The sequence below is a fragment of the Anomaloglossus baeobatrachus genome, chromosome 11, assembly GCF_048569485.1.
Source record: "Anomaloglossus baeobatrachus isolate aAnoBae1 chromosome 11, aAnoBae1.hap1, whole genome shotgun sequence".
NCBI classification, from domain to species: Eukaryota; Metazoa; Chordata; class Amphibia; order Anura; family Aromobatidae; genus Anomaloglossus; species Anomaloglossus baeobatrachus.
In genome coordinates, this window is record NC_134363.1 from 122,793,916 (window position 1) to 122,810,275 (window position 16,360).

The window sequence follows — 16,360 nt, forward strand, 5'->3', positions numbered from 1 at the left end:
TGCCCGACTGAATTCGGATCTGTTTGCCTTCCAGCCACGGCTGGAACGCCTTTAGGGCAAGATACACTGCCCTTATCTCCAGAACATTGATCTGAAGGGAGGACTCTGTCTGAGTCCAAGTCCCCTGAGCCCTGTGGTGGAGAAAGACCGCTCCCCACCCTGACAGGCTCGCGTCCGTCGTGACCACAGCCCAGGATGGGGGCAGGAAGGATTTCCCCTTCGACAGAGAAGTGGGAAGAAGCCACCACTGAAGGGAAGCTTTGGCTGCCCGAGAAAGGGAGACGTTCCTGTCGAGGGACGTCGACATCCTGTCCCATTTGCGGAGAATGTCCCATTGAAGTGGGCGCAGATGAAACTGCGCAAAAGGAACTGCCTCCATTGCTGCCACCATCTTCCCTAGGAAGTGCATGAGGCGCCTCAGGGGGTGTGACTGACCATGAAGGAGAGATTGCACCCCTGTCTGTAGTGAACGCTGTTTGTTCAGCGGAAGCTTCACTATCGCTGAGAGAGTATGAAACTCCATGCCAAGATATGTCAGTGATTGGGCCGGTGTCAGATTTGACTTTGGAAAATTGATGATCCACCCGAAACTCTGGAGAGTTTCCAGAGCAATGTTCAGGCTGTGTTGGCATGCCCCTTGAGAGGGTGCCTTGACAAGTAGATCGTCTAAGTAAGGGATCACCGAGTGTCCCCGAGAGTGTAGGATTGCCACCACTGCTGCCATGACCTTGGTGAAGACCCGTGGGGCTGTTGCCAGGCCAAAAGGTAGTGCCACGAACTGAAGGTGTTCGTCCCCTATGGCGAAGCGCAGGAAGCGCTGATGCTCTGGCGCAATCGGTACGTGGAGATAAGCATCTTTGATGTCTATTGATGCCAGGAAATCTCCTTGGGACATTGAGGCGATGACGGAGCGGAGCGATTCCATCCGGAACCGCCTGGTTTTCACATGCTTGTTGAGCAGCTTTAGGTCCAGAACGGGACGGAAGGATCCGTCCTTTTTTGGCACCACGAACAAGTTGGAGTAAAAACCGTGACCCCGTTGCTGAAGAGGAACCGGGATCACCACTCCTTCCTCCTTCAGGGTGCCCACCGCCTGCATAAGAGCCTCGGCTCTGTCGGGGGGTGGAGATGTTCTGAAGAAACGAGTCGGAGGACGAGAGTTGAACTCTATCCTGTAACCGTGAGATAGAATGTCTCTCACCCATCGGTCTTTTACTTGTGGCAGCCAGGCGTCGCAAAAGCGGGAGAGCCTGCCACCGACCGAGGATGCGGTTTGAGGAGGCCGAAAGTCATGAGGAGGCCGCTTTGGGAGCGGTTCCTCCGGCGGTCTTCTTAGGACGTGACTTAGACCGCCATGCATCGGAGTTCCTCTGATCTTTCTGAGGCCTTTTGGACGAGGAAAATTGAGATCTGCCCGCGGTCCGAAAGGACCGAAACCTCAATTGTACCTTCCGTGGTTGAAGTCTGTTTGGTTTGGACTGGGGTAAGGATGAATCCTTTCCCTTGGATTGTTTAATGATTTCATCCAATCGCTCACCAAACAAGCGGTCGCCAGCCAATGGCAAACCGGTTAAGAACTTTTTGGAAGCAGAGTCTGCCTTCCATTCACGTAGCCACATGGCCCTGCGGAGTACCACCGAGTTGGCGGATGCCACCGCCGTACGGCTCGCAGAGTCCAGGATAGCATTAATGGCGTAGGACGCAAACGCCGACGCCTGATTGGTTAAGGACACCACTTGCGGGGCAGATGTACGTGTTACTGCATTAATCTGCGCCTGACAAGCTGAGATAGCTTGGAGTGCCCATACGGCAGCGAATGCTGGGGCAAAAGACGCGCCTATAGCTTCATAGATGGATTTCAACCATAGTTCCATCTGTCTGTCAGTGGCATCTTTGAGTGAAGCCCCATCTTCCACTGCAACTATGGATCTAGCCGCCAGTCTGGAGATTGGAGGATCCACCTTAGGACACTGAGTCCAGCCCTTGACAACCTCGGGGGGGAAGGGATAACGTGTGTCCTTAAGACGCTTGGAAAAACGCTTGTCTGGACAGTCTCGGTTTTTCTGGATTGCCTCTCTGAAGTCAGAGTGATCCAGAAACATATTTAATGTACGCTTTGGAAACCTGAAACGGAATTTCTCCTGAGAAGCAGACTCCTCAATTGGAGGAGCTGGGGGAGAAATATCCAACACCTGATTGATGGTCGCTATAAGGTCATTCACTACTGCGTCACCTTCAGGTGTATCTAGGTTGAGAGCGGCTTCAGGATCAGAATCCTGATCTGATACCTCCGCTTCATCCTCCAGAGAGTCCCCCTGCTGGGACCCTGAACAGTGTGATGAAGTGGAGGGAATTTCCCAGCGACCCCGCTTGGTCGGCCTGGGACTGCGGTCCGTGTCAGAGACCTCACCCTGGGACCTATGGGATACACCAGGGGCACTTTGCTGTTCCAATTGAGGGGGACCAGGGGTCAAGGATTGGATAGAGCCCGGGGCCTGAATCACCGGTCTGGACTGCAATGCTTCCAGTATTTTAGCAGACCATTTATCCATAGTCTCAGACAGTTTGTCAGCAAAGGCTGCAAACTCCGTCCCTGTCACCTGGACAGTGGTAGCAGGTGGATCCACCTGGGCCACCAGTCGCAGAGGCTCCGGCTGAGTAAGTGCCACAGGGGCCGAGCATTGCACACAATGAGGGTCAGTGGAACCTGCCGGTAGTACAGCTGTACATGAGGTACAGGTTGCAAAGTACGCCTGTGCTTTTGCACCCTTGCTTTTTGCAGATGACATGTTGTCTCCTCTGAGAACAACCAGGAGGGTATATAGCCAAAAATCAACAGAGCGACCGTACAGTGCAATGTATAGCCTATAAGCCTATATATATATATACACTTCGGTTCTCAGTGGGGCCAGCACCATAGGTGCTGCTTACCGACCGCTCAGAGCGGTTGTGTGGTCACCAGATTCCCTGCCTGGGTCTCCCTGTGTTGTCTCTCCTCTCCAGCGTCTGAATCGCTGACAGGAATGGCTGCCGGCGTTCTGTGGGGAGGAGGAGACCGTGGGCGTGCCCAAGAAAAGTGCGGGAATCCAGTGCCCCACTGTACTGAGTGAGGAGGGAGGAGGATACTAATGTATGCTCCAGCCCTCCGCTGACGATCCGTGCAGCGTCCCGCCCCTTCCCTGACTGGCAGGCCTGTGGGCGGGAATAAACGACACTAGGCCGCAGAAGCCGGGGACTAAAGTTATAAGCGCGGCCGGCAATAAGCGCGGCCGCGCGGTAGTCCCCCGGCGCACTAACACCTCCAGCAGTGCTGGAAAGTGTCTGGCACAAGCGCTCCATGTCCGGCGCACTAACACACCCAGCCGTGCTGGAAAGTGTCTGGCACAAGCGCTCCATGTCCGGCGCACTAACACACCCAGCAGTGCTGGAAAGTGTCTGGCACAAGCGCTCCATGTCCGGCGCACTAACACACCCAGCCGTGCTGGAAAGTGTCTGGCACAAGCGCTCCATGTCCGGCGCACTAACACACCCAGCCGTGCTGGAAAGTGTCTGGCACAAGCGCTCCATGTTCGGCGCACTAACACACCCAGCCGTGCTGGAAAGTGTCTGGCACAAGCGCTCCATGTCCGGCGCACTAACACACCCAGCAGTGCTGTAATGTGTATGGCACCAGCGCTCCATGCGCGGTCCCCACGGGGACACAGAGTACCTCATAGTAGCAGGGCCTTGTCCCTGACGATACCCAGCTCCTATCCTGCAGATTCCCAGGGGCTGCGGAGGGAGCACGGTCCCAGTGCCTAGAGACCGATCCTGGATCCCACTTCACCCAGAGCCCATTAAGGGATGGGGAAGGAAAACAGCATGTGGCTCCTGCCTGTGTACCCGCAATGGGTACCTCAACCTTAACAACACCGCCGACAAAGTGGGGTGAGAAGGGAGCATGCTGGGGGCCCTGTTATGGGCCCTCTTTTCTTCCATCCGACCTGGTCAGCAGCTGCTGCTGACCAAGCTGTGGAGCTATGCGTGGATGTCTGCCTCCTTCGCACAAAGCATAAAAACTGAGGCGCCCGTGAGCACGGGGGGTGTATAGGCAGAAGGGGAGGGGCTTTACACTTTTAGTGTAATACTTTGTGTGGCCTCCGGAGGCATAGCTATACACCCCAATTGTCTGGGTCTCCCAATTGGAGCGACAAAGAAAAGCACTCCATGTACGTTTGGGAAACCTAAACTGGTGTTTCTCCTGCTGTGAAGCCGACTCCTCCACAGGTAGAGGCGGGGGAGATAGATCTAGCACCTGGTTGATTGACGCTATAAGGTCATTTACTATGGCGTCCCCTTCAGGTGTATCAAGATTGAGAGCAACGTCAGGGTCAGAGCCCTGGGCTGCGACCTCTGCCTCATCCCCCAGAGAGTCCTCAAGCTGAGACCCCGAACAGCGTGATGAAGTCGGGGAAGATTCCCAGCGAGCCTGCTTAGCCGGTCTGGGACTGCGGTCCGTGCCGGAGTCCTCCACGTGATATCTAGGGCCCACCCCAGGAGCATGCTGCGGCGCAGACCGAGAGGGGCCTGGGGACGATGACCCCGCAGTGCCCGGGGCCTGTGTAAGGGCCGGTCTGGACTGTAAGGCTTCTAGTATCTTAGCAGACCATTTGTCCATAGACTGAGCCATGGTTTGTGAAAGTGACTCAGAGAGTTTCTCAGCTAAAACTGCAAACTCTGTCCCTGCCGCCTGGACAGGGGAGGCCGGCGGTTCTGCCTGGGCCGAGGGTCCCACCAGTGCCCGAGGCTCCGGCTGAGCGAGTGCCACAGGGCCCGAGCATTGCTCACAGTGAGGGTAGGTGGAACCTGCAGGTAGCATAGCCGCACAAGAGGTACAGGTTGCAAAATAACCCTGTGTCTTGGCACCCTTGCTCCTTGTGACCGACATGCTGTTCTCTCCTAGGAGAGTAATCACTGAGGGTATATAGCCAAAGGCTAAACACTGCGGCCGAACCTAGAAAATGTATACAAATATATATATACAGTTCGGCACCCTAGGGGAACCAGCACCTTGTGACTGGTGTGGCTTACCGACCGCCCAGAGCGGTGTGTGTCCACCAAATCCCCTGCCTTGGGTCTCCCAGATCTGCAGCCAGAAGTCCTCCACCGGCAGAATGTGATTAAAACATGGCTGCCGGCGTTCTAAGGGGAGGAGGGAGCCGTGGGCGTGATCAATAAAGTGCGGGAATCTGGTGCCCCAGAGTGATGAGTGAGGGGGGAGGAGGACACTAAAGTATGCTCCAGCCCTCACAGTCGGCGTCAGGCCGACCATCCTGCCCTTACCCCTGACTGGCAGGCCCGGGGGCGGGAGTTTAATGCACTAGGCCGCAAAAGCCGGGGACTAAATTTAATACCGCGGCCGGCAAGCAGGCGCGGTCGGCGCGGTAGTCCCGATCGTGACACAAAAACAGCAGCCGCTGCAGCGTCTGAGACCAAGTGCTCCATGCACCGTCCCCAAGGGGACACAGAGTACCTTTATGATGCAGGGCCTGTCCCTGATGATACTCAGTCTCCTGTCCGTCAGAATCCCACAGGGGCTGCGGAGGGAGCCCGGTCCCAGTGCCTGGATGACCGGTTAGATCCCACTTCTCCCAGAGCCTCTAAGGGATGGGGAAGGAAAACGGCATGTGACTCCAGCCTTGTACCCGCAATGGGTACCTCAACCTTAACAGCACCGCCGACTTAGTGGGGTGAGAATGGAGCATGCCGGGGGCCCTGGGGCCCTCTTTTCTTCCATCCGATATAATCAGCAGCTGCTGCTGACTAAAATGTGGAGCTTGCGTGAATGTGTGCCTCCTTCAACACAAAGCATAAAAACTGAGGAGCCCGTGATGCACGGGAGGGTGTATAGGCAGAGGGGAGGGGTTACACTTTTTAAAGTGTAATACTTTGTGTGGCCTCCGGAGGCAGAAGCTATACACCCAATTGTCTGGGTCTCCCAATGGAGCGACAAAGAAATTTTGTTTCAAAAATTGCGCTGATCTAAAGTAGACAAGTGGGAAATGTTATTTATTAACTATTTTGTGTGACATAACTCTCCGGTTTATGGGCATAAAAATTAAAAGTTTGAAACTTGCAAAATTTTTAATTTTTTTGTCAAATTTCAGATTTTTTCACAAATAAAATAAAAAAAATCATCCTAAATTTACCTCTAACATGAAGCCCAATATGTCACGAAAAAACAAACAATCTCAGAATCACCGGGATCCATTGAAGCGTTCCAGAGTTATAACCTTATAAAGTGACACTGGTCAAAATTGCAAAAAATGGCCTGGGCATTAAGTACAAATCTGGCTTCGTCCTTAAAGGGTTAATTATACAATTTTTGGGTGGATGTGATGTTTTTATCGCCTGTTATTGCATTTTAATGTAATGTTGCGGTGATCAAAAAAAACCCGTAAATCTGGCATTTTGATTTTTTTTCTTGTTACACCCTTTAACGATCAGATTAGTTGCTTTTTATGTTTTGATAAATTGGGCACTTCTGAATGTGGCGATGCCAAATGTGTGTGGGTTTCTTTTTTTTTTTTTTTGAGGGGGGTATTGTTTTATTTGCAATGAGGCAAAAGGGGGGGTGATTTAAATTTTTGTGTTTTTTTAAAGGTTAACATTTTCTATTGATTTTACTAGACCCCTCAGGGGACTTTATACCCGCACTATACGATCGCTTCTGCTGTTCAGAGCGATGCTTCAGCATTCCTCTGAACAGCAGAAATGCTGTTCTCCTGTAAATCATTGCATGGGAGGAAACACAAAGCGCAAAATAGGGTCTCATCTGTGATGTACGGTTGGTGAACCTACAATTTAGGTTTTGCTCGCCTGGGGGAAATGTGGCAGACACAACCACTGGGAAAAATGTGCTGCAGCCCCCATATCAAGGATACGTCGTGATAGCCAGTAGGATTGAAAAGGGTTAAATGCTGCGCTGCTGTGAATATATATACACAAACACACATTTTTATATTATATATATATATATATATACACACACACACACATACACACACATTTATATATCTATATATATATCATATCTATATCTATATATATATATCATATCTATATATCATATATATATATATATATACACATACATATATATACATATATATATATATATATATATATATATATATATATATATATATATATATATACACACACACACACACATTTTTATATATATATATATATATATATATATATATATATATATATATATATATATATATATATATATACATATATACACACACACACACACACACACACATATATATATATACACATTATATATATATATATTATATATATATATACACACACATATTATATATATATATATATACACATACATACACACATACATACTTACACACATATTTTTATACATGTATATATATTTTTTTTTTGCATTCGCAATTGTGGACACGGTTTGAAGTTTCCAGATGTTTGGTTGATTCATTGATTGCAACTTTTTAAAGATGCAAAAAAATTTTACACAAAAGTAATGCAGTTTCACCCCTTAACCTGAGTGATTTGATGTAAATTTTGCAACATTTTAGAGGCACATGACTTTCCGAGCTAAGGCTACTTTCACACATCAGTTTTCTGCATTCAGGCACAATCCTTTTTTTTCCTGATCCAAAAAATCCGGAAAAAAAATGTAAAACCGTATCCACCGGATCCGGTTTTTAACGGATCCGTTATGCCGGATGCGTAAAAAACCGGATCCATTTTGCATCCGTTTTTTTGATGGATCAGTTTTTTTAATTAATTTGGTGCATGCGCAGTTTACAAAAACGGATCCGGCAGCCGCATCCATTTTTTACCGCATTGCGCCGGATCCGGCGTCCATAGGCTTTCATAGTAAAACACGCCGTATTGCACCTGATCCGGCGCAATGCGGTTTTTTTGCCGGACAAAAAAACGTTGCAAGACACGTTGCCTCCGGCCGCCGCTTTGATTAATTTTGCCGCATCCGGAAAAAAAAGGATGCAACGCAAAGCCATCAGGTACAATCCGGTAACAATGCAAATCTATGGGGATAAAACGGATGCAGTACCGGATCCGTTTTACCCGTTTTTTTCCGGATTGTACCTGATGGAAAAAAACTGATGTGTGAAAGTAGCCTAAAAAGAACAAAAAAAACCCCAAACAAATAACAGGTTAAAGTGAATCTGTCACCAGGTTTTTGCCACCAAATCTGAGCAGTATAATGAGACAGAGCCCCTGATTTCTGAGATGAGTCATATATGAGTATATTTTAGGACAGAAATAGAGAAGTGTTTGATTTTGCACAACATTAATGGCCACCTGGGCCATTTTGAAGAATTTGGCTCATAAAATGTCAACACCACAAGACAAAAGAAGCAAATAATGAATTGGCCTCTATGTGTTTTAATAAAACAAAAGCCTGAAAGGAACATAACATCAATTACAACAACGCTCACCAGAACCAACAATATTCAAGTTTTCATTTCTTCCTACAACTTGACGGCTTTTCCGACAAGGCTCCTCTTCTGGCTGTATCCTTAGGAAGTTGTTGGGATTTAGGATGACAAAGCCTAAAAGACAAGAAAATGTTTTGCTGCTTGAGTACAAAAACGAGGCAACTTATAATGCTTCCCGTCATACATTGTACAACATAGCGAGGCCACAAATTCAATGAAAGGACTAAAAACAAATTCACAAGCTTCATAGTGTAGAAGAACGCCATACCCAGAGAGATGAGGATCCCATGAATTTCTTTAATAACACCAGTGTACAGGTCTTTCTGCCACCCTTCTAGGAGATCCCACTCCTTCTCCGAAAAATAAACAGCAACGTCTCTAAATATCACCTACAAAATATAATGGGGATAAGAGCATGACAGCGTGAGAAATACTACAAAACAGTGTTATGGAAAGGCTTACGGGAGCTCTGAGCCTCTACTACATTGTATTGTATATACAGATTAATAGGCATACAGTGGAACCTTGCTTAACGAGAACAATCCGTTCTGGGACTGTGCTTGTTAATCAAGTTACTCGTTCAGCAAAGCAAGATTTCCCATAAATCATTGCAATGCAGACAATTCATTCCACAACTTGTTAAATGTCCCATCCTGGTCCCCTGTTCTGTCATTCCACACACGCACAAACACGTACAAACACGTACAAACACGTACAAACACGTACAAACACGTACAAACACGTACAAACACGTACAAACACGTACAAACGCACACAAACGCACACAAACGCACACAAACGCACACAAACGCACACAAACGCACACAAACGCACACAAACACACACAAACACACACAAACACACACAAACACACACAAACACACACAAACACACACAAACACAGGCACGCACATATTATATGCTCACCTTACCTTCCGTTCCATCGCCGGTCTCCTGGGACTTGCTGTTCTCTGGTACGGGGCCGGGCTGTGTATCGGGTTACCATAACGACGAGGGAGGAACTTCCGCGGCCAGAGCGCTGACGTCAAAGGCAGAGCCGCTTGCCTCTGATTGGTCAGCGCGCTGCCTTTGAGTAGCGGTGACAGAGGAAGTTCCTGCTTTGTCGCTATGGATGCCGATGCACAGCCTGAAGTGGAGCGGAGCGGCGAACTACAGGACCCAGGAGGCCGGCGATGAAACGGAAGGTACACATATTATATGCTCACCTTACCTTCCGTTCCACTGCCGGCCTCATGGTACTTGTAGTTCGCCGCGAGGACGTTGCGATGTACCTGGGAACTACAAGAACCATGAGGCCGGCTGTGGAACGGAAGGTAAGGTGAGCATAATACTGTATGTGTGCGTCCATGTGTGTTTGTGTGTGTTTTGTGCGTACATGTGTGTGTTTGTGTGGACTGCAAGTGCGGGTCAGAGCGCGGTGGATGTACAGAACCGGAAGTGTGTGTGGTGAGTATTTTGCTCATCCAGCAAAGCTTTCTCGTAAATCGGGTTACAAATTTCCAGAAAGCTTTGCTTGTTAAGCGAAATTCTCGTTAAGTGGGTTACTCGTTAAGCGAGGTTCCACTGTATAGCTATGAATGCTCAAAGGGGTTGTCCAGGCTGGTAGCTCAAGTCTGCAATCCCCTTATGTCACAGCAGCCTTGTGAATCCTCACAGTGCGCACTGTCAGGATTCTCCGCTGCTGGCGCCGGGAGCGATTTGTATACAGTGGAACCTTGGTTTACGAGAACAATCTTTTCTGGGAGTGTGCTTGTAAACCAAGTCGCTCGTCTAGCAAAGCAAGATTTCCCATAGGAAATAATGCAAGCTCAGACGATTCGTTCCACAACTTGTTCAAGGTCCCATTCTGGTCCCCTATTGTACCATTACACACATGCACAAACACACGCACATATTATTATGCTCACCTTACCTTCCCCGTTCCCTCGCCGGCCTCCTGGTTCTTGTAGTTCACCGGTACAAGATGTGTATCGGGTAACCATCCTGATCGATGCCGGACCTTCCGCTGCCAGAGCGCTGACATCAAAGGCAGAAGCTGCTTGCCTCTGGTTGGTCAGCGCGCTGCCTTTGAAAAGCGGCTGACAGGAGAAGTTCCTCCCTTGTCGCGATGGTTACCCGATACACATCCTGTACTGGCGGACTACAAGAACCGGGAAGCCGGTGATGGAACGGAAGGTAAGGTGAGCATAATGTGAGTGTGTGTTTGTGCGGACTGCAAGAGCGGGTCAGAGCGCGGTGAAAGTACGGAACCGGAAGTGCGGTGAGTATTTGCTTGTACAGCAAAGATTGCTCGTAAAGTAAGTTACAAATTTACAGGAAGCTTTGCTTGTATAGCGAGATGCTCGCAAACCAAGTTACTCGTAAACCGAGGTTCCACTGTACTTCTGGCCATATTTGACTAGACATGTTCGGCCTCGCTCAAGGCAATTGTATTGAGCGAGACTGCACACATCTAGCCAGCACGTGACAAGATGGGTACGAACTGCACACTTGCAGTCAATCGCCCACTTACCGGAGAATCCTTAATTCCTCATGTACATTCACAGGTCAGCTCATTTAGAAAGAAATATAATTTAAGGGGGTCGTTATAAATGGAAAAGTCACATCTATGCCCGAAAAACAAACAAACACGTCAATCGCACCAAACCTGCCCATGGGCTGTGTTCGGTATTGCAGCGAACCCATCATCAGATTTGTCTCCTTTAAGCTGCGGCACCACCAGTGAGCCATTATACACAGCATCTAGAATAATGTATATAAGAGTCCGGCCGCTTTGTATAAATGTAAAAAAACCTTTTATTAAACTTCATGTGGATGATGCATTTTACGTCATCCACACAGAGTCCTCCATTGCCCTACTGCGCACGTGCCTTCTCTCTGTCCTGCTGAGGGCAGCGCAAAGTACAGTAATGTGCAGAAAAAAGTCAAAGACCGCCACGCCATTGTATGCGCACTACAATACTTTGATCTGCAATCAGCAGGGCAGACAGAATTGCACGTGCGCAGAAGCACAATGGCGACTACTGAGTGGATGACGTAGGACGCGTTATCCACACGGAGCTGGGAAGGAGGATGGCAATGGAAGGAACAGAGGAGGCGTTGGACTGGGACCAGCAATGCCCATTGAACCCAACCACCCCACAGGTGAGTATAACAAAAGATGTCTTTTACGTTATACAAAGCGGCCTGTGCTTTTATATACAGTATTCTAGAACACTGTATATAAGTGCTCACTGTTGGTGGCCGCAGCTTATAAGGAAAAAATATGGTGATACGTTCCCTTTAATAGTTTAGCTGCGATACCGGACTCAACCCATGGGGAGGTGTGGTGCAGTTTACGTGTATGTTTTTCTTAGGGTGTAGACATGGCTTTTCCATATAGAACCTACTAATGGTGGCCACAGGTTATAGGATGACTGATTCTCTTAAAAGGGAACCTGTCACCAGTTTTTTGCCCTATAAGCTGCGGTCACCACCAGTGAGCTCTTATATACAGCATGTTAGAATGCTGTATATAAGATCCCAGGCCGCTGTGTAGAACATAGAAAACACTTTATAATACTCACCTAAACCGGTCGCTGTGGAGGATGTGGCTCAAATGGGCATCTTGGTCCTCCGGTGCCGGCGCCTCCTCTTTCGGCCATCTTTGTCCTGCATATTCTGAAGCCGGCGTGCACGACGCGTCCTAATTCTACACATTCGCCGGTCCCACTCATGCGCAGTACAATACTTTGATCTGCCCTGCTCAAGACAGATCAAAGTGCACCTGCGCAGGACCCAAATGTCGGCGAGTGTGTATGACATCGAATGCGTCATGCACCGCGGCTTCAGAAGATGAAGGACAAAGATGGCCGAAAGAGGAGGCGCCGGCACTGGAGGACGAAGATGCCCATCTGAGCCACATCTACCCCACCAACAGGTTTAGGTGAGTATTATAAAGTGTTTTTTAGGTTATACCCCCAGCCTGGGCTCTTATATACAATATGTTAGAATTCTGTATACAAGAGCCTACAGGTGGCAGCCGCAGCTTATAGAGCAAAAAACTGGTGACAGGTTCTCTTTAAAGTGCATCGGGCTGAAGAGCAATACAACAACCTGCTGAAAAGTGTGGCGCACTTTGTGGCAAAAAGAAGCCGTGGTTATTTCTTTTACATCTCATACAATAAAACTTTATTTACACAATACCCAACAAATCAGTAACATACTCCTCCGCCTCGTACTACATGATCTACATATACAGTTAGGTCCAGAAATATTTGGACAGTGACACAATTTTCGCGAGTTGGGCTCTGCATGCCACCACATTGGATTTGAAATGAAACCTCTACAACAGAATTCAAGTGCAGATTGTAACGTTTAATTTGAAGGTTTGAACAAAAATATCTGACAGAAATTGTAGGAATTGTACACATTTCTTTACAAACACTCCACATTTTAGGAGGTCAAAAGTAATTGGACAAATAAACCAAACCCAAACAAGAAGGGAATTTTGTTACTTACCGTAAATTCCTTTTCTTCTAGCTCTTATTGGGAGACCCAGACGATTGGGGTATAGCTACTGCCCTCCGGAGGCCACACAAAGCACTACACTAAAAAGTGCAAGGCCCCTCCCCCTCTGGCTATACCCCCCCGTGGTATCACGGGTTCTCCAGTTTTAGTGCCAAAGCAAGAAGGAGGAAGCCAATAACTGGTTTAAACAAATTAACTCCGAATAACGTCGGAGAACTGAAAAAACCGTTCAACATGAACAACATGTGTACCCGCAAACAACCAAGAAATCCCGAAGGACAACAGGGCGGGTGCTGGGTCTCCCAATAAGAGCTAGAAGAAAAGGAATTTACGGTAAGTAACAAAATTCCCTTCTTCTTCAGCGCTCTATTGGGAGACCCAGACGATTGGGACGTCCAAAAGCTGTCCCTGGGTGGGTAAAGAGATACCTCATGTTAGAGCTGCAAAACAGCCCTCCCCTACGGGGATGTCACTGCCGCCTGCAGGACTCTTCTACCTAAGCTGGCATCCGCCGAAGCATAGGTATGCACCTGATAATGTTTGGTGAAAGTGTGCAGACTCGACCAGGTAGCTGCCTGGCACACCTGTTGAGCCGAAGCCTGGTGTCGTAGCGCCCAGGACGCACTCACGGCTCTGGTTGAATGGGCTTTCAGCCCTGAAAGAACCGGAAGCCCTGCAAAACGGTAGGCTTCCAGAATTGGTTCTTTGATCCATCGAGCCAGGGTGGCTTTAGAAGCCTGCAACCTCTTGCGCGTACCAGCGACAAGGGCATCGGAACGGCGTACGGGCGCCGTGCGTGAAATGTAGATTCTGAGTGCTCTCACCAGATCTAGCAAACGTAAATCATTCTCATACCGGTGAACCGGATGAGTGCAAAAGGACGGTAAGGAGATATCCTGATTAAGATGAAACGAGGATACTACCTTAGGGAGAAACTCCGGAATGATGCGCAGCACTACCTTGTCCTGGTGAAACACCAGGAAGGGAGCCTTGGATGACAGAGCTGCCAGCTCAGACACTCGCCGAAGCGATGTGATCGCAACGAGAAACGCCACCTTCTGTGACAGGCGAGAAAAGGAAACTTCCTTCAGAGGCTCGAAAGGCGGCTTCTGGAGAGCAACTAGAACCCTGTTCAGATCCCATGGATCCAACGGCCGCTTGTACGGGGGTACGATATGACAAACCCCCTGCGGGAACGTGCGCACCTTAGAAAGACGTGCTAGACGCTTCTGAAAAAACACGGATAGTGCTGAGACTTGCCCTTTAAGGGAGTCTAGCGACAAGCCCTTTTCTAACTCCTATTGTAGGAAGGAAAGAAAGATAGGCAATGCAAATGGCCAGGGAGACACTCCCTGAGTAGAGCACCAGATTAAGAAAACCTTCCACGTTCTGTGGTAGATCTTAGCAGACGTGGGCTTCCTAGCCTGTCTCATGGTGGCAACGACCCCTTGGGATAATCCTGAAGACGCTAGGATCCAGGACACACAAGCCACACAGTCAGGTCCAGGGCCGCAGAATTCCGATGGAGAAAACGGCCCTTGAGACAGTAAGTCTGGTCGGTCTGGTAGTGACCCCGGTCGGCCGACCGTGAGATGCCACAGATCCGGGTACCACGATCTCCTCGGCCAGTCTGGTGCGACGAGTATGACGCGGCTGCAATCGGATCTGATTTTGCGCAGTACTCTGGGCAAGAGTGCCAGAGGTGGAAACACATATGTGAGCCGGAACTGCGACCAATCTTGCACTAAGGCGTCTGCCGCCAGAGCTCTGTGATCGCGCGATCGTGCCATAAATGCCGGGACCTTGTTGGTGTGCCGAGACGCCATTAGGTCGACGTCCGGCCCCCCCCAGCGGCAACAGATTTCCTGAAACACGTGCGGGTGAAGGGACCATTCCCCCGCGTCCATGCCCTGGCGACTGAGGAAGTCTGCTTCCCAGTTTTCTACGCCCGGGATGTGAACTGCGGATATGGTGGATGCTGTGTCCTCCACCCACATGAGGATTCGCCGGACTTCCTGGAAGGCTGCTGACTGCGTGTCCCTCCTTGGTGGTTGATGTATGCCACCGCTGTGGAGATGTCCGACTGGATTCGGATCTGCTCCCTTCTAGCCACTTTTGGAAAGCTAATAGGGTAAGATACCCTGCCCCGATTTCCAGCACATCGAACTGAAGGGTGGACTCCTGCTGAGTCCACGTCCCCTGAGCCATGTGGCGGAGACAAACTGCTCCCCACCCTGACAGACTCGTATCTGTCGTGACCACTGCCCAGGATGGGGGCTATGGCAATGAGGTGGGAATAAGCCCCTATTGCAGAGAGTCCTCGGCCGTCAGGGAAAGGGAGACTTCCCGTCCAGGGAGGTTGACTGCCCATCCCATTGGCGGAGAATGTCCCATTGCCGTTGGCGCAGATGAAACTGCGCAAAGAGAACTGCCTCGATGGCTGCCACCATCTTCCTTAGGAAGTGCATGAGGCGCCTTAAGGGGTGCGACTGGCCTTGAAGGAGAGACTGCACCTCTGTCCGCAGTGAACGCTGCTGGTTCAGCGGAAGCTTCACTATGGCTGATAGAGTATGAAACTCCATGCCGAGATACGTTAGTGATTGAGTCGGAGACAGATTTGACCTTGCCAAATTGATGATCCACCCGAAAGTCTGGATAGTCTCCAGCGTAACATTCAGGCTGCGTTGGCATGCCTCGAGGGAGGTTGCTTTGACGAGTAGATCGTCCAAGTACGGAATCACCGGGTGTCCGTGAGAGTGCAAGACTGCTACCACTGCTGCCATGACCTTGGTGCCCACCCGTGGGGCTGTCGCCAGACTGAATGGCAGAGCTACGAACAGAAGATGTTCGTCTCCTATCACAAAACGTAGAAAACGTTGGTGCTCCGTAGCAATTGGCACGTGGAGATAGGCATCTTTGATGTCTGTTGAGGCAAGGAAGTCTCCTCGAGACATTGAGGCAATGACGGATCGGAGGGATCCCATCCGGAACCGCCTGGCGTTCGCATGCTCGTTGAGCAGTTTCAGAACCAGAACAGGACGGAAGGAACCGTCCATTTTTGGAGCCACAAAGAGATTGGAGTACAAACCCTCGCCCTCGTTCCTGAGGGGGGACAGGGATCACCACTCCTTCTGCTCTTAGAGCGTCCACCGCCTGCAGCAGGGCATCTGCTCGGTGGAGAGGTGGGGCCGTTCTGAAGAATGGAGTCGGAGGACGAGAACAGAACACTGTCCTGTGCACGTGAGCACAATGTCCGTCACCCACCGGTCTGTGACCTGTGGCAGCTAAATGTCGCCAAAGGCGGGGGAGTCTGCCATCAACCGCGGATGCGGAGAGAG

At 49.6% G+C, this 16,360-nt stretch overlaps 1 protein-coding gene across 1 annotated transcript in view; it reads right to left on the bottom strand.

Moving 5' to 3' along the window:
- LOC142256667 (uncharacterized) overlaps positions 1 to 16,360 on the bottom strand; it is a 143,859-nt gene that overhangs the window by 83,843 nt on the left and 43,656 nt on the right. The window contains exons 3-4 of the mRNA XM_075328487.1: positions 8,761 to 8,881; positions 8,493 to 8,606 (exon numbers count right to left, since the gene is read on the bottom strand). Of these exons, the coding sequence (XP_075184602.1) occupies positions 8,493 to 8,606; positions 8,761 to 8,881 (235 nt within the window). The remainder of the gene's footprint in view (positions 1 to 8,492; positions 8,607 to 8,760; positions 8,882 to 16,360) is intronic.